At 44.8% G+C, this 21,989-nt stretch overlaps 1 protein-coding gene across 11 annotated transcripts in view; it reads left to right on the top strand.

Annotated features, from left to right (window-relative positions):
• Slc22a21 (solute carrier family 22 (organic cation transporter), member 21) overlaps window positions 1-14,730 on the top strand; it is a 30,380-nt gene extending 15,650 nt beyond the window's left edge. For 2 of the 11 annotated variants that reach the window (NM_001362202.1, NM_019723.3), the window contains 8 exons: window positions 4,247-4,401; window positions 5,309-5,480; window positions 6,584-6,710; window positions 8,590-8,699; window positions 9,782-9,996; window positions 11,501-11,683; window positions 12,842-12,977; window positions 13,329-14,730. In NM_001362202.1, coding sequence (NP_001349131.1) covers window positions 4,278-4,401; window positions 5,309-5,480; window positions 6,584-6,710; window positions 8,590-8,699; window positions 9,782-9,996; window positions 11,501-11,683; window positions 12,842-12,977; window positions 13,329-13,428 — 1,167 coding nt within the window. In that variant the 5' untranslated portion in view covers window positions 4,247-4,277 and the 3' untranslated portion in view covers window positions 13,429-14,730. Of the gene's footprint in view, window positions 1-398; window positions 4,402-4,421; window positions 4,520-5,308; window positions 5,481-6,583; window positions 6,711-8,589; window positions 8,700-9,781; window positions 9,997-11,500; window positions 11,684-12,841; window positions 12,978-13,328 lie in introns of those variants that run through there. The other 9 variants (XM_011249156.3, XM_011249155.3, XM_030246192.1 and 6 more) reach the window with 8 other exon arrangements.
• Window positions 14,731-21,989: the final 7,259 nt, after the last annotated feature.

The raw sequence follows: 21,989 nt of genomic DNA, 5'->3' as shown, positions 1-21,989 counted from the left end.
AGAAGGAGAGAACCATCTCTATCTAGCAAGTTGTCCTCCGACTACCACATGCCCTCCTCTAGTTCACATGCACCCAATTCCTACTCCCAGCCTCCCACCCCTCATCCAAAATATAATAAATTAAAAAGTAAAGTTCAAAATGAGGTTTTCTGGTCTGAGCATGATTATGCATACCTAAAATCCAGGCACTAGAGGCTAAACAGAAGGATAGACTTTGAGGCTAGCTTAGCTATTTGTAAGATAGCTCCCCCTCTCTCCCTCTCCCTCTCCCTCTCCCTCTCCCTCTCCCTCTCCCTCTCCTCTGTTTAAAAACAAAGCAAACACATTTTTAAAAAAAAGAAGAAAAGAACCCAAAAATCAAAAACAGGGTTTTTTAAAAATTATTATTTATTTACAGCCTACAGCTGCTAAAGAGTAGTGATTTGAAAGTGTCTCCTAGATCTCTGGGGTCCTGAGCAGCCTTTGGGAGGAGAGAAGGTAGAGTTTACACTAGTCTGCCTTGTGCTTGTAGCATACCCTCTGTACAAAACAGTGCACGCAAATCGGAGTCTCCCTCTTCACTGTCTAATAGCTTCAAAGCCCTTTGCAGTTTGGGATCCTTTCTTTCTCCAAAGTCCTGTTGTTGGGCAGCTAATGCTTTTCACTAAAGCCCTGAGTTAATCACATACACATAGACATGCTCACCAGCCATAGTACATATGCTGAGAACCATTTAATGCTGTCTCTTGTCCACACGAATGGCTCATGGTGGCAGTTTCCATTACCTCAGTTCCTGGACTTCCTAGCACTAAAGAGAAATTAGTGAGTGGAAATTGATGTCGCAAGATTAAGAATGGTTTCTCATTCTAGACTGAATGCTTCCCCACTGGCATCAGTTACTTTTTCCTTGGACTTCATTGGTGCCCCATTGTCAGGAAGATTATCCCATAGTGCCCAGTCCTTACTCTTAGAGTCTGACTTCCTTAATGTGTCTCTGTGGACCTGGAGACCGTTTCTTTTCTGCACTTGTCTCAGTGTATAATGGTGTGTCCAGTAGCATGGTTAATTAAAGTATGGTTAATATTGCCTATCCAATGGGACAATACCTTCTTAAGGGCAGAAACATTGCCAGTTTTTAATATAAGAGAGTAAGTGTTCTTGAATGCACATGGTGTGAGCCAGCTGAGACCAGTCTCAAGCAGAAGCTCTGCTTTCCCTCAGGTTGACTGGTGGGTTGACATTATTAAAATAGTTAACGTCATAGGCTGGTGGACAGCAGCATGGCAGGAGTTCAGAGAAGAGCTCAGGCCCATGTGGCACAGTGGTGGCCCTTCTACACTTTTCATAGCAATTTCAGTGCAGGCCCATAGTCTGGGAAGGAGGGAAGGAGACTGAAAGGTTTCCTTTTTAGCCCATACTTGGCTGTTACTAGGAGGAATCAGGCAATGATAAGTTCAAGAATGCGGATGATGGATAAACATCTCTCTTGATGGGTCATGACTGAGGGAGTCTTTAACGTTGAGGAGGATAAGAATCTAGAGAAACAAGTTTACTTTAGTTCTGGAAACCAAATTATTTTCGATTCTGTCATGGTCACAGTTTGACCAAAATGGAGGTGGCCTAACAACTGCTAGGCAGGCAGGGGAACTTTGTTGCCTCAGAAGCACATCCAGTGTTTGCCCAGCCAAGTTAGCACCCATGAGTAACCACTTCCATGTCAGTGCCAATCATAATCGGTAGAGGGATAGTTCAAAGCAACAAACCCTAAAGCCTAAAACTGCCCCAAATCACAAACAGAAACTCAAAGTTCTGAATTCTGAACCTGGGAAGAGAGCACAGTCAGTGAAGGTCTGTCCCACAACCAAGAAGTTCCATGCTCAGTCCCCGGCACGCATGTAATAGCATGGTGGCATGGCATGCCTTTGTAATCCCAGTGACTGAAGGGCAGGAACAGGAGCTCTCTGGAGCTTATTGGCCAGCCATCCTAGCCTAATGGGTGAGTTCTAGATGCCAGTGAGAAACCTGTCTTAAAATGATGTGGACAGCTTCTGAATAAAAACACTGAGATTGGCTGCTGGATTCCACATGCATATACACACATGTGCACAGGAGAACACATACACACACGTGCACCTGCACGTACATGCATACACACACACACACACACACACACACACACACACACACACACACACACACACACACCAAAGTAAGCCTCCAAACTGAGATTCTCATTGTAAAGGATGTAAAGAAAGGCCCAGGAAAGCATTGATGCATGCTTTGTGGTACTCAGGAAAACTGCAATACATTAGTCGGAACAAATGCCTAGAAACCCAAGAAAGCATTATTTCAGGTATACCAGAGAGTGCTTCCTAAAGAGAAGTGTGTGAGTCTGCTAATTTAGTGAAGGCAGCAGTCTACACTGTAGGAAATGATGCCAGTCTTCGGCTTCTCTGCTGCCTGTGTGCAGTTACCCATAATTTATCCCATTTTTGTGTGCTGGGTCTTCTTTTTGCAGTTGTTTTTGTTTTCATTTCATTTGTGAAAGAAATTTAATCCAGGTCCTTATGTCTGTTAAGCATGCAGTCTACTGTTGAACTATACCCACTTGTTCCAATTATTTTGAACTATAAGTATTGTTTTCTATATTCGTTATACTATAGCTGTCCCATTTGCATAATTTTCAATTCTAGGCATATAGATTATATGTAGGGTTTTTTATTTTGTGTGTTTCATGAATATTTGGTTCCATGAAAATACATTATCCCAACATCAATTTTGTATGTAACTATTGTGCTGATATGTGGAAACATCTTCAATAAATGAAGAGATGTACTTTTTGTACATCTGTCCTTCTGAAAGATAACCATTAATCCAGATCCTTGGGTAATCCTTAGATGGAGGAGGGTGGTAGTGGTGATGGTGGTGGTGGTGGTGGTGGTTGGGTTTCTTTATTTTTTGTTGGGTTTTTTGATCCCCAAGAGTTAGATTGGGGGTCAGAGGACCACCCAGATGTTGAGAGCATTGGCAGGTCTTGAAGGGCCTGGGTTCAATTTCCAGCAGCTACATAGATGCTCACAACCTAACCCCAGTTTTAGGGGATCTAATCCCCTCCTCTCGCCTCCAAGGACACCAAACATGCATACAGTGCCCAGACATATACCCAGGCAAAGTACCTGTACACATAAAATAAAATGAAATGAAAAAATGTAACTCAAAAAAAAGTTAGATGACTTGGCTGGTGACCTTTCACCTTCTCAACAGGTAAATGTGCTCGCTGACAAGCAGAATAAACTGAGTTCATTCCACTGTACTCAACTGGCTGATGGAAAGAATCAGCTCCCGTAGGTTATCCTCTGATCTCTACATGGATGCACTCCAATAAATAAAAATGAAAGAAAATGTAAAACAAAAAAGTCAGAAATGTGAACTGGGGTGTTCCGCAATAGTAGAACATGGGCCTAGAACTAGGTTTCTGGCCCTGATACCACACAGGAAAGACTCAGGTTGTCCTTCATGGCTGTGTCAGCCGATGACAGTAATAAAACAGTGCACACACTTACTGGGCATGTTTGTTAACACATTGCAGGTTTGGCCCATTTCTTTTTTTTTTTTTTTAGTTTGTTTATTTTATTTGTATGAGTAAGTACACTGTAGCTGTCTTCAGACACACTGGAGGAGGGCATCAGATGCCCATTACAGATGGCTGTGAGCCACCATGTGGTGGCTGGGAATTGAATTCAGGACCTCTGAAAGAACAGTCAGTGCTCTTAACCACTGAGCCATCTCTCCAGCCTGGCCCATTTCTTTATAAATATTTTGCTCCTGAATGTTACCTACATGTGACTGTTTTATGTTCATCAAAATACATGTGTGATTGTATAGAGTATATGAAATATTCTGTCATGTTATTTTTCAAACCCTCTTGAAAATGTAAATAAATGCAATTAATTTTTTAATATTTGAAGGATTATACTATGTTATAAAAGTCAAATTGTTACATTTACTTTTTTATTTTTGTCTTTAAAAATTATTACAAATATGTGGATTTACACGTAACAACTGTCTTTCCATTTCCTGCAGTCATTAGCATCATTGTGGCACTGCCTTTGAGGCAGCATGAGTGTCCAGACTACACATTCATCCTGGAAAGTATGGAATGCAGTGTCCGCATGGAGACTGAGAGGGTGGGGGAGACAGCCCCTCAGAGGAGCCGGTGGCTGCCGCTCTCCCAGCTGCTTCTCTGTGACCCTCATTTCCTCTCCAGGTTTGGTCGCAAGAATATCTTGTTTTTGACCATGGCCATGCACACCGGATTCAGCTTCATACAAGTCTTCTCTGTGAACTTCGAGATGTTTACTCTGCTCTATACCCTTGTTGGAATGGGACATATATCCAACTACGTGGCAGCATTTGTCCTGGGTATGGACATGAGATTGAAGTTTAGTTCTAGACCCTGTGTTTCACTTGACTGGAGACAAGTTGTAATGTCTCTCATACCTAGAATTCCCTACTAAACAGTGTAAACCTAGTTTACCAGGTAGGTAATTGAGCCTAACAATGGTTCTGACTTCTGATGTCCAGTTCTTCTGACCTCTGAGTTGTGGCCTCTTGGCCTTATTAGTACTTCAGTCATTAACTAGGATTCTCTTTTTAAAGGCTTGCATAGAAAGGGATTAGGTAACAAGGAAGAAGGAGGCACACCAAGGGGAGATGGGCCACGATGGGCAGGCTCCCCAGGAAAGAGGTGCTGAAAAGCATTGGTGGCTATCAATATCTGCCAAAGAGAGTGAGTTGAGCAGTCCAGTTCAGGTTTTGGTCAGTCTACCCTTCAAAGCTATGACTTAGACAAGCTACCTTGTCCCCACTGGAAAGCTTCCCGTCTCTCTGTTTAGAAGAGCCTTGCTCTAACCAGTCAGACACTGGCTTCCTTCGGCTGTATAATGGGGAGGGTGATTGTTTTCTTTTCGCAGTTACTAGAACATTTTTCCACAAAGGATAATAGTTAGCATGTGTGGCTTTAGTAGTGACTTTGCCTTTGATTAGTTCTTCCTTGTATAAGGACTTACAGGGGCCTAATGCTCTTTAGCATGTGTCTGAGGGTGGTGATGATGTTTTCATAAGAGAACTGTTACCCATAGACCTCAGAGAAAAACCCTAGGAGCAAATCAGAGCAGACTTAGTTCAGATGTAGCCCTTCACAAAGACTCTCAACACAGAGCTACTTCTGGCTCCCTCCTTGTCTCTATGTTAAAAATGATATCACAGAAGATTCATAAGGAAATAACCCTCGTTAATGATTAACTTGACTCTTCCTTGTTTTGAACAGGAACAGAAATGCTTTCCAAGTCAGTTAGAATTATATTCGCCACCTTAGGAGTTTGCATATTTTTTGCGTTTGGCTTCATGGTGCTGCCTCTGTTTGCATACTTCATCAGAGAGTGGAGGAGGCTGCTGCTGGCAATTACTTTACCAGGCGTGCTGTGTGGGGCTCTCTGGTGGTGAGTGTGGCTTGGGCTGCTTACTTGCTGTGTGGCTTCTGTGTCATAGCCAATAGAGGGCAGCAGTAGCCCCCAAATCCCAAGTCTAGATCCCAGAAAAATAGGAGTGAGTATTATTTATAAATCAGTTCATAAAATCACTCCATACTCAGACATAAGTAGGCATCTCTTCTGCCCTATTCTAGGTTAAGCTAAGAATTTGCTGCAAGCAGATAGAGACCAGCCAAACCTCTGGGAAGTTCTCCCATCCCAGCAAGACCTGGGCTGTAGCTGCTTGATGCTGAGGCCCCAGACCAGGGGGGTTGGGAAGTAAAGACAGGGAGAGTTCCAAATTGAGCTTCCTTGAGTGGCCTTGCAGAGGAAGGCAGGCTCCAGCTGTGCTGCCAACAGGAGGAGATTGGTTAGGTAAAGCAAAAGCTATTCCAAGCCAAGAAGAATCCTGGCAGGAATTACTCCTTAGACTAGACTAGGGTAAGATCCTCAACCCTTGCACAGTGGAGAGCATCCTAGACAAGAGTGGGAACAGAAGAAACAATGGTTCCTGATTATGAGAGAGGAGAGAGGGCTGCCTGGTCACAAGGATAAGGAAAATAGCCACCAGTCTCCAGCCTTGGTAACAATGCTGTTTTGTGGAGAGAGACTGACAAGTCTATTGAGTAAATCAGAGGTGGAGTGAGAAAGAGATGGATGTCAAGTGATCCCTGCAGAAGGCCCCGTGCCTCACAGGAACAGAGTAAACATAGCAGGATCTGGGTGGGCCTGACTCTCAGCAGAAGCCAGGCATCAGGAGCCCATCTAGTACCTGTCTCCTTAAAGGCCAGAAGGGGGCGCCGCCATTGCAGACATGCAGGTGCCAGCCAGAGTGGAGATCCCCTTGGGATGTACAGGAGGACGCTTCAGGTTTTGCCCACTTCAGTCAGTGTTCAGCAGAGCTCATACCTCAGGTAGTTACTGGGCTATCTTTATTTCTGGCTTATGAACACCAGACATTCCACACACCTGCCTCTCTGTCTGAGGCCTCATTTACCATATGTAGCTAAGCCAAGTCCAGCCTCTGGAGAGCAAGTGAACAGGAAGTCTCACTAGATTGCATTGTCTTCCAGGTTCATCCCTGAGTCCCCACGATGGCTCATCTCTCAAGGCCGAATTAAAGAGGCAGAGGTGATCATCCGCAAAGCTGCCAAAATCAATGGGATTGTTGCACCTTCCACTATCTTCGATCCAAGCGAGGTAAATGCCACGTGGATGCTGCTGGGGAGATCACACTCACCATCTTAGGTCAGCAGCATACAACACAGCTCACAGGAACTTAGCCCTTGCCTTCCCTAAGCCATGGCCACCCCTAAGGCAAGGGGTGTTAAAATGCACAAGTTGGAGGAATAGAGAGATGATTCAGTCTGTAAAGTGCTTGCCACCCAAGCATCAGGGCCCGAGTTCAGATCCCCAAAACAGACTGAAAAGCCAGGCATGGCTGAATGTGCCTGTAATCCCAATACTGGGGAAGCTGAGACAGAAGGATCCCTGGGGCTTACTCGTCAGACAGACAATCAGTCAGTGAGAGACCCTGTCTCAAAGAGAAGCTAAAAAAGTGATTGGCGGTAAAATCCTAGGTCATCCTGTAGCCTACACACCTTCTCTCTCTCTCTCTCTCTCTCTCTCTCTCTCTCTCTCATCTCACACGCACGCACATGTACACATATATACTCATGTATGTGAATACATGCAAACCTCAGAGGACAAGAGGAATGGGTTCCAACTGCCCATGATTTTTTTTTTGCCATGCTTCCTTTATTTCCTATTCAAATAATCACATTTTTAAAATATTACTTGCTTGCTTGCCTCCTTGCTTGCTTTTTTAGCATAGATTCTTACTATGTAATCCTAACTAGTCTGGAAAACTCTGTGTAGACCAGGTTTTTCTCCAACAGTGATCTTACTCCTCTGCCTCCCAGGAGCTGAAATTAAAGAGATATATGCCACCAAGTCTGGCTTAACCATCACTTTTTACTAGTAAACACCCTTCATGAGAAAGGGGCTTCCTTTGAAGTTAGCAGTTTTGGGAAGTCCTTGTTTCTTATGCCTCAAGGGCTGCCATCTGCAGATAGTCAGAACACTGTAGATTAAGACTCAGCAGTGTTCTATCTGACAGACTTTACTGAGCATGCTCCATCCAGGTCTTTTCTCATGGCCACCACTTACCTGTTCTCATGGACCATGGAGAATTTCTTGCAGTTTAGGCAACAAGCATGTTTGAGATGCTCTGGGCTTATGAGGATTTGGGGTGTGATTATAGGAAGCCAAGATGCTGATAGCCACCAAGAGTCCTTATATGGTGGCCCAGGAGCAGCTGTGACTCAGCATGCCCCAGAAGGGCTCTGAAGCACAGAAGTGAGGCCTGGAATGTGGCTGAGGGCATTTTGAGTCAGATGGCTTTGGTAGCATTTAAGTAAGGGATAGGTTTGTGTGAACCTATTTCCTCATTGGCATCACTGAGGAAATGAGGCTTTTTCAGAGGATCTGAGTCCCATGTTGACCTTTTGCTGAGCTGCTGATCCGAGTTAACTAAGAAAGCAAGGACAGTGTGTTTAGACGGGACAGCCTTGGCTCTGCTGAAAGCCATAGGAAGTTACTCTGGGTGAAGGGTGGGTCAGTTTTCCTATTTTCAGTTAGATTTTGTTTCTGGAAGAAGACCAGTAACTATATGGTGGTTACTGGTCTTTCATTCATTCCATTTAAATGTCAGTTCTGTAAAATACACAGCCTTATTTTTCTCTGACTGAAAGCAGGGAGTCAGCCTGCTGTAGGAATTCCCAGAAGTCTCCCTGGGAGGTGGCCAGTGAGGATGGGCAGGGTAATGCAGTGAGGTGACTGTCTGCTTGCTCCTCTGCTATTGCTGGGCTCCTCTCTTTATCCCTCATTGACTTTCATTCCAGTGTGTCCTTGACTAAGCCTGCAGGGGCCTTGGACATCCCCTTGAGTCATTGTACTTCTGTCTTTTCAAGGAAGAACCTTAGAATGCTCCCTAACTCTTGAAAAGTAGATAGCGAAAATGATGGGTGCTAGGTGTGTGCCTGTATGAGGCAGGTCTTCAACTTGTTCTCCTTCCTAGACCAATAAATTACAAGACGATAGTTCCAAGAAGCCCCAGTCGCACCACATTTATGATCTGGTCCGAACACCAAATATCAGGATCCTCACCATCATGTCTATAATCCTGTGGTACGTAAGTGAGACCTGCCTGAACTGTACCCACTCTCAGGACTCTTGTCTACAGACACGCTTCAGACCAAAGCTGAAACCTCTGTCATCGCAGATACAAGGATTCTCCCTTGTGATGGATAGCAGCCATGGGGACGTAACAGTTTTTAATTAATGGAAACCCAGGAAAGGAGAAAATGATCATGGAGGCTGTTTGAGATCTAGGGATCCCACAAGGGAATCCCACAGGTCTTTCCTTAGTTGTCCTGTCCCTTGTCCCTTCCCTCAGTAGATTATCTGTGGTAAATAGCCAGGAAGAAACTGACAGCAATTCTACTGTGCTCGTGGAGACAGAGGGAACGCCCCTACATTGGGTCCTCATTGTCCTTCATCTCCACACACCCTAAACAGCCCCACCTCCACCCCATGCCTCTTAAACAATTCTCTGTTAATAACACACTCTCTAGCTAGAACAGTTAGAGGTTTGAAGAAGTGTCTTAGTGAAGACACTTTATGCTTTATGTTCCTGAAGCTGATAAGAGCTTTCTGGAAACATGAAAGTAAGATAGGGCCCTTTTGGGATGTTCATAGACGGGTGGTTCTCAACCTTCCTAATGCTATGAACCTTTAATACTCTTCATCATGTTGTAGAAAACCCCAACCATAAAATTACTCGAGTTGCTACTTCATAACTGTAATTTTGCTACTGCTATGAATTGTAATGTATGCATTTTTAAGATACAGGTTTGCCAAAGGGGTTGGGAAATTGGGTTTTTGTAAACCCAATGTTCAGTGTAAGATTCTAATGTTGAAACTCAAATTGGGACTTTCTCTAGTAATAAGTCATTGTGAATTATATGAAGCATTTTGCTGAGACACTTTCTTTATGAGATGTTCTGAGGTATAAATCAGGAAATGATTTACACAATGAAACTTAACTTCTATGCTACATAGTAAGGCCCAGGGTGGAGTTTACTACTGCCCCCCCCCCACTCCCTGCATCAAGAGCAGCTCAGAACTTCTCAGGATGAAGGTTTGTGAAGGTGTGTGGGTCTGGGGAGATGGATGTTGCTTCTCCAGCTCTCTTCTGTACCCTGTTGCAGGCTGACCATATCAGTGGGCTATTTTGGACTATCTCTTGACACTCCTAACTTGAATGGGAACATCTATGTGAACTGCTTCCTACTGGCGGCTGTTGAAGTCCCAGCCTATGTGCTGGCCTGGCTGTTGTTGCAGCATGTGTCCCGGCGTTATTCTATGGCTGGTTCCCTCTTCCTGGGTGGCAGTGTCCTTCTCTTAGTACAACTGGTGCCTTCAGGTATGGACCACACTCATTTACAATCCTGAGTATTTCCGTTTCTCAAACCAGGCTATGAATGAAGTGTATACAGTCAAGAGCATTACGTGTGTGCTTCATGTACACAATGTTTACTTAAAAGTCATGAGGTGGTGTCACAGAACCAGAGTGTTCTTCATGGCCTGGGCTTTGGTAGGAAGAAATCATCGTGCTGTTGGTTAATTAAACCCCAGGCCCAAATTAATATATTCATTTATATTTTTCTCTCTAGAATAAAGAGAAAGAGAGTCATCCCACTAGTCCTGTCTTATTAACTTATTCAAGGACTAGCTGGAGTGGGTCTGCATGGAGCCTGTTCCTAGTGGAGAAGACAAGTTAGATGCTGGTACTTCACAGATGATCTCACCATCTGTGAACACAAGTAATGGAAATTCCGCTCATCTAAAGAGCAGTCATGAGTAGCACCCTAAACAAGGGGCATTCAGTAAAATTTACATGAGGTAACAGGACCCCTAGGGAAAGTCAGGGAGAACACTTCAGAAGACTTGATAGGGAAGACAGAGCAAGGCCTGGTGGGTCACACCCGCAATCCCAGCACAAGAAGAAGATGCAGGAGAATCAGTTCAAGGTCATCCTTGGCCATTTGGGGAACCTGACGTCAGCCTGGGCTACATTATTGCTCTGATGTTGTAATGGGAATGACCCCAGCATGATCAAGGATCATGATTAAGGCTGCCTTGGTAGCCCACTAGAGGCCAGTAGTTCTTTCTGACCACAGGGCAAGTTTTATTTGTCCATTCTTTGCCAGAATCACGCATACCCCTGTGGTTTGGAAACCTCTGGTCATTCCTTTGGAGAATGTGACAATGAGGCTCCCACCCCTACACAAGAATATGCAATTATGGAACCTAGCAGTGGCTGCAGTGGCACTCACCTAAGCTCAGAGTGAGCTGTGGGACACTTAGTTACACTCATCAGGCAGTGAAGTCAATTGGAGGGTCATCCCCAAGGTCAGATGGTTTATAGTTGTTGGGTTTTCTCCCCCCAGTGATTTTATTACTCTTATTTATTTGGAAAAAGGAGACATGTTTCCAGGCTTGGCTGAAAGCTCTGTTGCCCACTGAGCCACCTCAGAAGCCCAGATCTATGAACTTCTTGAGTAGCCTGCAAGCATGACCTGAGTTAGAACTGAACTCCCCCATTCACATACAAGTCCTTAGTTAATCCCATGGTGCCCTCAGGGTGAGGACCAGGTGAAGCAGCTCCTCCATGACACAGGATGACTTCTGGAAGGCAGGTGGGCTGGGCCTCAGGGTTGAGAAACATGCACCCTTACATACATGAAGTGCCCTGTCTCCTCTACTAATCTCCTTTAAGAAGTCTTAGCCATGTGTTTTCTTCTGATGGAAAGTTACAGAAACTGACCAACTGTTCCACCCCAAACCAAGGAGAAAAGGGAAGAGAACTCCTCAGGGAACCCTTGCACTGACTCTCTTGCCTTTGCTAACTTTCTTTGTCTCTCCAGACCTACATTACTTGTCTACTACCCTGGTGATGGTGGGGAAGTTTGGAATCACCTCTGCCTACTCCATGGTCTATGTGTACACAGCTGAGCTGTACCCCACTGTGGTCAGAAACATGGGTGTGGGGGTCAGCTCCACAGCATCCCGCCTTGGCAGCATCCTGTCTCCCTACTTTGTTTATCTAGGTAAGTACCATGGTGCACTGGAGTCATGGGACAGAAGCTCTAAGTAGCCTTACTGTGAGCTGGAGAACAAGCACCTGTGGTTAGCAGGATGCTACAGTTACTGGAACCCTGACTGGAGAAGGTTCCTTTCCAGTGTAGTGTAGAGAAGGCGCTCATTTGCAAATGTCAGGTAACTCACAGCACAGCTAGATGGGAATGAGGCCGTCTGGGAGTTTCTATTTCAGACTCCCCAGACCCTCCATCACAGAGTACAATTTCTTCATCTGAAGAAATGCTTTAGGGAGGCAGTGTACTTTCCTGGAGGAGTTTTTCTTAGAGTTAGGAAAATGAAGAGAATCCTTTCCATGCAAGAGGTCTGATAGACAGACAGTTGCCATAACATAAACACTTCATTCCTTCAGTTTTTCTGTGGAGGTAAGAGAACAATTTAGGGAGTCAGTTCTTCCAGTCTCCAAGCTTAGCAGCAAGTATTTTAACCAGCTGGGCCATCTCCCTGGCCCTCAGTTTACTTTCCAGAACAGTAGCTCACTAAGTTGTATGAGCTGGGCTTGAACTTTTGCTCCTCTTGCCTCAGCCTGCTGTCTAGGTGGCATATAGAGACGTGCATGGCACACTTGACAAGATGTTTTATGCCCTGGAAACATCTGCCTTTTGACATTTTATGTATCAGGACACCAGTTTCTATGGTTCAGAGAAGTACTCTCTCCTGGCAGCTGCTTCTCCTCTGCATATCTCTAGCTCAGGAGAGGACTTGCCAGTGTCCAGAGAGTAGCAATTACTTTGCAAGCATGCTACATGGCTCTAATTGGGCGGTACCTAGTCTAACCTGAGTGTAAATCAGACTGTGACACATCTGCAGAGGTGGAAAGTTGTTCCTGTCCTGGACAAGCACCTGTGTTGCTTGGAAACCCTGCAGCTGTCCTGTCTCTGTTCCCCTCTATCTCTCCCTTGTCCAGTGTAAACACTGCTGGACCTCTGGGCACATGTGTTCCAGGTCTGGGTTCTGAATCTGTAGATGCCAGACTTCACTCTGGCAGCCCAGGCTTTGGGAAGCACTGGAACTCACAGGACAGTAAGCACAATATAGAATCCTAAACGAATAAAAGGCCCAACTAAGACCTAGTCTCACTGTAACCTGGGTCCTCTGCTTAACCACAGGTGCCTATGACCGCCGCCTACCTTATATCCTCATGGGAAGTCTAACCATCCTGACAGCTATCATCACTTTATTCTTCCCAGAGAGTTCTGGGGTTTCTCTCCCAGAAACCATTGACGAGATGCAAAAAGTCAAAAAGTAAGAGACTTCCCTCCCCATACTGTAGGTATATTGAGTCACATCCTTGCCAAGTCTTAAAGCCACAAGCCTTTGAAGCAGCGCTCTCTGCATACTGTGTCTCACAAATCCCTAGACCCATTTAACCATGGTGCTGTTGAGGGCGATGGTCCAAGCCCATATGACCATGTGCACGCCCATGAAAGCAGCAGTTCTAGTTTAGTGCAAAGACTATGGGAAACTTCAGAACCCACCAGGTGGGGTGGGTTGTTTTTTTTTTTTTTTTCTTCCTAAATCTGGCTTGCTTGTTTTGCAACTGATGGGTATCTTTGTAAGATTTATAAGTAACATTTGTTTTTCTTTTTTTAATAGACTAAAACAAAGGCAATCCCTAAGCAAGAAAGGGTCCCCGAAGGAGTCTAAAGGAAATGTATCCCGAACCTCCCGAACCTCCGAACCTAAAGGCTTTTAACACCTGGTCCAGAAGCTGATTGAACTGAATGGAAAACCTGCATGTTGTCAGAAACACTGTCAGTGACCGACAACAGTGCTTTCTGTTGTGTTGGCATTGTGTCTAACAAGCATCTGTCCTGGAGAGTCACCTTCCTCTAGGGCCGCCAAGGCGAACTACACACAGCTTGCACATCCCATCACAGTGGTGGACATGGGCCTTCCAAAGAAATGAATTGAGTCTCTTGAACAAGCAGGACTTGGAAGACTATGAGAAACATCTGCTAGACATGCTTTGTTATTTTGTAAGACCTGATAAGGGTGCACATAGAACAGCAGGTCCGTTTTTCCCTCCTTTCCCTAACTGCAGAACTTATAGGAAAGGAATAATTGTGGCTCAGGGGCAGTGTCCTTGTCTAGGTTACACAGGGCCCTGGGTTTGATCAAGTGCACCAAAAGGAAACAAAAAAAAAAAATCTTTTCAGAAAATAAATGATTCCATGGATAGTTTGATTTCTCGTCTTTTCTCAGTTAAAAAGTTTTAACTGCAACACTCTTAACTCGTGATATAACACAAGACCAAGGGAGCCCAAAGGAAACTAAGGTGGAGGCTGGTCCATAAAGCAGACAGTGTGTTGACTGTGACTGCTCAGTCCCACAGCCAGGTACTGTGTGTGTGGTCAGGGTCCTGGGCTTGTCCAGGCCCTGTGAGAAATCTACTGTTGAGGCCAAGGCTTGTCTTCCACTGCTGTGTAAATCAGAATTCTGGCTGCCAGCCACTTATCTGTGTCTTGAAGGAAATGTATGGATAACAGAGTGTCCCTTCCCTCTCCCAGCACTGTCATGGGGAGTTTGTTTGTTTGTCATCTGCTGTTTGTGTCTCAAGCTATTTGTCCCTTAGCAGAAGCTTGGGAACTGCCTGTGTTCCCCAGCCCAGGGTCACCCTGGCTGGTGTGCAGTTACCACCATACAAGGCCTTCCCAATCTTAGCCACTAGAGCTGCTCTGAGTGCCAAAAATAATAACACTATGCTTCTTCCTTTTACGATGTATAATCATGAGGAAAATTACAAGAAAGAAATGTAAATTGTGTCACAGTCTCTCAGAGTAGCTGGCTGCAGTCGTGTCACATCGGTGGGTGTTTTGTGTTCAGTGTGATTGTCTTCTCTTCTGATTATGTTGCCATGGTGCTCCGAAAGCACATGCTTCACCCACTTACAATACAAAACAAACACCAAAACCTGTATTTTGTGAAGGCTACTGAAGTGCCTTGGGCAATGAAATGGTTTTAATAAACTATTTTTAAAAAATAAATAAATAATAGCAACTGACTACATTCTTTATTTCTAGAATTGGGTAGGATCTTTTGTGATAACTAATCTTGATCATCAACTTGATGATATCTGGAATTAACTAAAAGCAACTAGCCACACACCTATGAGGAACTTTTTGTGCTTAGATTATTTGATGTGGAAGGTCTATTTTAAATCTATAATCACTGAGGGTCAGAAAACACACCCTTAATTTGGTCCATATCTTCTCGTGACAGCTCACAGGGAAGAAGGTAAGTTTTTACTTTCTGCCTCTTTGCCCTCACTCTCACTAGCTAGTTCATCTATCTTGTTCCTAACCCCTGCTCTGGTGTTAGAACTCACATCTGTATTCCCACATGGACTGAAAACTGACAGTTCTCTAGGACCTTCTTGGGACTCCAGCACCAGATGAAACTGCTGAGACATCCAGTCTTGTGGAATGAACAACTCCCCAATTGTTAGCTTTTCCATCAGGAGACAGCCATTGTTGAATTACTCAGACCACAGCCTCTAAACCATCTAGTAACTCTGCTTTTAGTATATATGAATTCATTCTATCATTTCTGTTCTTTCATAGAACCTTGACTGATCTACCTGGACACAGTACATGCAACTCTTCTATAGACTAATTGTAGCAGTGGCTTGGGATTAAGATTTAGCTAGTAGGCATCTACTTAATATTGACCATGAACTGCACCTGTGTAATGCACTTATCCTAGGTCTCCCAGGAAACAGCTATGGAGAGCCTTTGGTACTGCTTATAGAAATTTGGCAAGTACTTGTCACTGGGCTCAAAGAAGGAGGCTCAGATAAGAATATTCACATTTGGGCTAATGCAAGGATCAAGGTGAACACAGCCAAGGAAGGTGTGACTTCCCTTTTGTCTGGGATTCAGGGGACCTTGTTTATTGCTTTGCTGATTACTACCTGGTATGATCTCTTTGTTCATTGCTGTGTTGAATCACTTTGTCTTTGATCTAAGAACTAATCCTATTCTCTGTTAGTACCTAGAATGGCATAAAAGCTAGCTGAGAAAAATTAAAGCTGCTTTGTCCTCAGCACTGGCTGGAGATATGTTATAATGTTTCTCTAATTGTCTTTTTCTTTTCAATCCTCACTGTTGCCCTTGAGACCCTGTTGACTGACTGAGCTGGCTTGGTCAAACAGCCTAAGGCCAGAGTTTCTGAACAGTTACATACTTTACCTGTGAAAAGGACTCTGAGGAGCAGGCATACAGAAGAGGGAAAGAAGGAGACCCATTTCTAGGATGCCTTCTAGGGGAGGGCAGCACTAAGGAAAGAGGGCTACAGTGGCATGAGTTTCTGAGGAACCTGGGGAATACATTTCAAAGACATCTGCGCCAAGGAGAAAAATGGGGAGCACTTGCCTATCACCACCCACTCAAAAGACAACATGGGGGCATCTGTGCCCCACATTCTTAGTTTACACAGGCATGAGTCACACATAGAGCCTGTCTCTTGGACGGAGAGCAGGCAGCTATACACTGCAGACCCAAGTGAGGCCCTTCAGGCTGCACCTCAGCAAAGCTGGCCAGAAGCTGCTTGAGCCCTGTCCTTGGAGCTACTGAGTCAGTGGTAGGGCAGACAGCGTTGAGCTGGGGGTGTACAAGACACATACGATGTTGATGAAGAGTTTGCCACAGAGTCATCTGTGCTTCCAGTATGAGTGGATCTAGGTCCAAAGCTCACCTGCTAGTGGACAACATGGCACATGCCAAGCAGGGGCCTCTGGCTCAGGAGTAATATAGAGCAGCACATCTAGAAGATTCATTCGGTTTCCAGTCCCCTCAAACCAGGTCCTGAGCTGGGTTCCTGATGACCTGCCTGCTCAGGAGCCCCAGATTGTGAACTGCGATCCTGCCCACCATTTCTGCTGTGAGTGGTCAGTTCCTGCATGGCTTTTATCCTTGGTGTCTGATTCAGTCATTCGTGATCTCCTAAGGCAAACACTACTGCCTGAATGCCTTGTGCTCTCTCTGTGTGGGGAGGGGGCAACAGCCCAAGTCCCTTCTCCTGAAAACCCTCACCGCTGCACAGGCCTGCTGAACATACATAGCCTGTTTCCACTGGAGCCATGACTTTGGGAGGACTGTTCAGGAGAGAGGCATGTAAGGGATGACGCTCTGTTGTCACTAGGAACTGCCAGACACACAGATTTGAGGAACAAAAAATGATGAAGAAAGAAATCTTGGAAAACCAAAATCTCACCACAGATATGGGGAAGGCAAGGATCCAGTATGGTGGTACACTTCTGCTATCCCCGAATTTACGATGGTGAGACTAGATTTTATATTACAACACCCTGGCCCCAAAGTCAACCTGAGAGTTTGCCTCATCACTGTTGCCTTCTTAATTTTGGCAGCTAGCTTATTTTCCCCCTCTGTTCTAATGAATTGCTGTTATTTGACAAAGAGGAGTAGTCTCATGAACCATTCTTTAAGTGATGCTGCATAACAAGGCAGAGTGTCCTATTCTCTTCCAGGTAGAAAGAAACACAAAAGCATGCTTTGGAGTGTTTATCTTTTTCACATATTTACGTTTTCAGGTGGGGTTTCCAATATGTTGTCCTTCTGGTCTCAAAATCATGGGCTTAAGTGATCTCCCCCACAATGAGCCTTCTGAATGTGGCTTATGGGCATACACTACTGTGGCCTGCTTAGACTTCTGTCTTTAATTGCTTTTCCTAATGGGCTTTAACCTGATGAAAAATCTGAGGCAATATATCATCAGCCTTGCTACAGTTTGAATCTGATGCATCCTCCACAGGCTTGGGGTTTGAAAACTTGTCCTCTGGCTGGTGGTGCTATTTTAAGGGGTTGTGGGGCCTTTAAGAGGAGGAGCTAAGCTGATGAACTTAGGTTATGAGGGCTAGGTCTTTAATGATTATAGCTGGGCCCAGAGTTATGGCCTAATGTGATGTGAGAAGTCTCCACCACATGTTCCCACCAGCGTCCTAAAACACCCCTTAATGGGTTCCTGTTAAAAATAAATAAATAAATAAACAAGTTGGGACTGGAGAGATGGTTCACTGGTTAAAAGTTGTAGCTGCTCCTGCAGAAGACCTGAATTCAATTCACAGTATCCATATGGCTGCTCACAACCTTCCATGACTGCTGTTTCAGAAAATCTGATGTCTTCTGGCCTTTATGGGCAACAGATATATTAATGTATTAATGGTACACCTAGCACAGACAGATACTCATATATATCATATATCATATATATATATATATATTATATATAATATATATATATATATATATATATATATATATATATTAGTTTTTTTGAAAGAGAGTTACTCTATACAGTTGTGCCTGCCCTGGAACTCAATGTGTAGACTCGGCTGATCTTGAACTCACAGAGAACTGCTTGCTTGCCTCTGCCTCCCTAATGCAAGGATTAAAGGTGTAAGCCAACATGCCCAACCCAAAAATGAAATTTAATAACACAACAGTTAAAAGATAAGTTGTTCATCTAACATATAGGTTCTAAGGATCAAATTTAGGTACACAGGTGTGCACGATCAAGAGCCTTTACCCACAGAGCTGCCCCATTGGCCCTTGGCGAGTATTTTAATCATGTATCACTTAATGAAAAAGCTCTCAGAAAAATGCTTGTGTCGATTGTGTGCTCTTGAGATTGAAGCCAGGACCTTAAGCATGCTGTGCAAATGTCTTACAAGGGACTATGTCCCCAACTCCAACTCACCATCATCATCATCATTCATGAAGCCCAAATCAATTCTTTTTGCTTTTCAGTCCAAGCTGTCCCTGACCTTGTGACATCCTAGTGAGCTCAGTGTTCCAGCTCAAGTAGTCAAGGCTCATGAGGGCTCAAAGGTGCTTCTGTAGGAAGAGCCCTTGTGGGGGTCTGTCTGTAAAGGTGACTCTGTCAATCAAACTGCTGGTGATGGACCTCAGTGACAGTGTCACCCTCCAGCTCTCCAAGGGCACCTTGCTCAGAGGGTGAGAATGCCTTTGATGTGCTAGGTACTTTTCACTACAAAATGGCAATGATTTGCATCTTTGGCACTGAAGCAAATGTAAAACCTTTCACCAGGGAAGACTTTAAGAGTGACATTATTCACTTTTGATGGTACAGGTACAAATAACTCCTATCTTTGGGATCTTTTAAGGCAGGGGTGTTTTTTCTTTAGAGGAAAAGAGCTCCAACACTAAACTTAATCAGAGGATGGTGGTAGGGAGTGGGGAGACATCCTGGGACCAGACCCTCACAAGGAAGACATGACTGGTAGCATGGTGTTGAGCGCACGTGTATCAGAAAAATAGGGAAGGTGAGACATGGTAGTTCTGTGCCCGCCTGGCACCTCAGTCACATTGCACAGACTTGAAGGTCTCTGAGGTCGTCTGAATGAGGGTGGCCCCCACAGGCTCATGTATCTAAAGCCTGGGCCTCAGAGGGTGAAACTGTTTGGGAAGAATTAGGAGGTGGGCCTTGATGAAAGCGGTGTCCTTGGAGAAGCATACGAGATTCCCAGTTTTCTCCTTCTCTGTCCCCAACCTGTGGATAAGAACTTAGGTGTCAGTTTCTTCTCCTGTGCCAAGCATGCCTGCCGCCTGACTCCCCACCATTATGGCCATGGACTTAATGTAAACAAGCTCCCAATTAAAATGTCTTTTGTGTTTGTTTATAACTTGTCTTTGCAGCTGGACTTTTGCTACTTTGTGGGTTCCTTTTTTCTTTCAAATTTCTCCACCACTCTTCTTCTACCCTTTCTATCCCCTAAAACTAGGTAGGAGAGAAAGAAGGATAGATGAGAGAGAGAGAGAGAGAGAGAGAGAGAGAGAGAGAGAGAGCTGAATAAAGTCAAGGAAAGGAATAGGGTAATAGACTACTTCCTGCTGACTGGGGGCTTCAAGTTCCTTGGAGCAAGTTTGATCTTTGCCATCAGGAGATCTAATTTCTTCCCATCTCTTTGTTCATGATTACTTGACAAACAGCAACCTACAGCCATCAACAGCAACCCACCAACAACCAATAACCCACTCTCTTGGGGCCCTAGCATTTATATATCCTCTGAAAAGTCCCTGGAATTCTAAATGTCACACACACAGAGAAACTATCTGCAACTGGGAAAACCAACACCTGCTAGAGCACAAGGCAAATCACAGTCACCTGCTGTCAAGCAGCCCCCATATCCCATACCTGCGATTAAAATGAAAACATATTCTCGTAGTGTTTCTGTGTCTTTTAAAGAAACTGAAATTCTCACTGCAAGTCTTGGTATGGTGTCTCTTCACAGAAATAAAGAAGTAACTAAGACAATCTCCAAAATCCTTCCAGGGCTAGTATCAGGCCATTGTTGTGTCTATGTGGATTCTCCAACAACCAGCTAGGAGACAGAAGGAAGAGTGCAGGTGTTTGCTGGGGAAACATAAAATGGAAATCGTAAAGAGGCACACAAAGAAGCCTAAGCAGGAGAAGACTGAGGTCTGGACGCAGGTCTGACGCTGAGAAAGGAGCGTGGGAAGGAAGGAAGCTGGAGTGGGAAGGGCCGCAGGCAGCATAGCAGAAGCATAGGCTAGGCTGACAGGAAGCTGAGAATTCGGATTTGCTGGTTAGGCGGGTCCCACTTGCTAATTTATCCTATGGCATTTAGATCTTTTTATTCTTTAAGGTGCTTGTGTGTGTGCATGTGTGCACATGTGCCAGGGCCTCTATGTACAAGTGACAGAAGTCACTTCTCTTCCTTCCATTATGTGAGTCTGGAGGATCAAACTCATGTCATCAGGCTTGGTAGCAAGGGCTACTGAGCCATGTCCCTGGGCTCACAGCATTGCGGATGGTCTTTCTAGATCTGAATGACTGGTCTTATTTTCTCACAAAGTGTTTTTCCTGAAGGCTAAAACCACATTGATTTCTGTTTGTTGTTCAGTGCCCTGGCAATATTTGATCAGGGTTAATGTAGGTGGCATGGAAATAAAAGGAGAGGAGACTAACAGACAAGACGCAGGGCTGCCCTTCAGTCAGAGCAGTGAAGGACAGAGTCTCTCTGTGAGTGGAAGCCATGTTGGGGCTCTGGGTTCTTAGGGCTTTAAAGGGGCAGAAAAAAGAATTTTATGTAGAAAGATTTTTATCTCCAGACCTATAATCTGCTTTTCTAAGCTTCTAAACTTTGGTGGAGTCCTTGCTACACCATTCTTGCCAGGAGTTCTCATGACATGCTGAACCCAGGCCCAGAACTTCCCTGCTTGTAACTGCCCTGTGATTTCAACTCTTCCGCAGGAAGTACCCAGGCTGCCTGAGGCTTTTAGGTTTTAACCCATTCAGGAAAGATGGGTGGCAGAGGTTTATTGTGGAGGAAGAGGGCAAAGGTGGCAGTGAAGAGGAGTGGGGGAAGAGAGAGAGAGGTCAGAGGGGTCTGCCTTTTATTTGGATAGTAGTCATTCGAAGGTAAAGGTGGGAGGTGAGCCAAGTGGATTCTGGGAATGGATGATGGTTGCCATGGCCGCAGATGTGTGGGTGTCTTTCGCCTATGTGTAATGTCACTGGGTTCGAAGTCAAATCCTATTTTTAATGATGGTTCTTAAATGCTTTAACCTCCCTTGTAGCCCAGCATCCTCCAGAGGTGGTGGAAAAGAAGGGATATGAGGGGGTGTCAGGAGAGTGGACCTGTTTAGAAGGGTTCTTTGGAGCAACTCCCATCTGTGTTGTCTGGAAATCAGCAGTTCAGTTCATAGATTAGCAGCAGCAGCAGCTCGATCCTCTTGAAAGCACTTCACAGATACACCAGCAGACCAGTTCAGTAGAGTTGGGTTAGGTTCAGCAGTGATACAGCATAGCAGCAGAGATATTCAGGCCTCAGCCTCACCTCGAGTTAACAGAAGGACCAGGAGGAACACCAGGAGAAGTTCTTGGCTGTGCCTCTCTCAGGAAAGTGAAAATCAGTGAAGACATGAGACCCACAAGCATTTCACAGCTAGCTGTAGCAGCAGGCCAAGCTCTGTCTCCATCACTCCATGGTGTCCTATTTATACCCTCCAAACATCACGTGTCCTCCATGTGTCTTGCATTCAATCAGCCCAAGTCTACAGAGGCAGCAACAAACTGCAGCATATCACTAGAAGTTTTTTGGTGTGTTTCTCTCTATGGAGTCCTGACAAATGCAGCTCAACTACGAAATGTAAGGCAGACCAATACATGTGTGTTATTAGCAAAAAATCCTATATCACATGTCCTCTCATGTGCTTGCTTTAGCAGAACATCCTCTCTCCTGTGTCTGCTTCA

Source organism: Mus musculus, chromosome 11, assembly GCF_000001635.26.
Source record: "Mus musculus strain C57BL/6J chromosome 11, GRCm38.p6 C57BL/6J".
Lineage (NCBI taxonomy): Eukaryota > Metazoa > Chordata > Mammalia > Rodentia > Muridae > Mus > Mus musculus.
The sequence above is the reverse complement of the archived record's forward strand: the minus strand, read 5'-3'. Positions and strand labels throughout refer to the sequence as shown.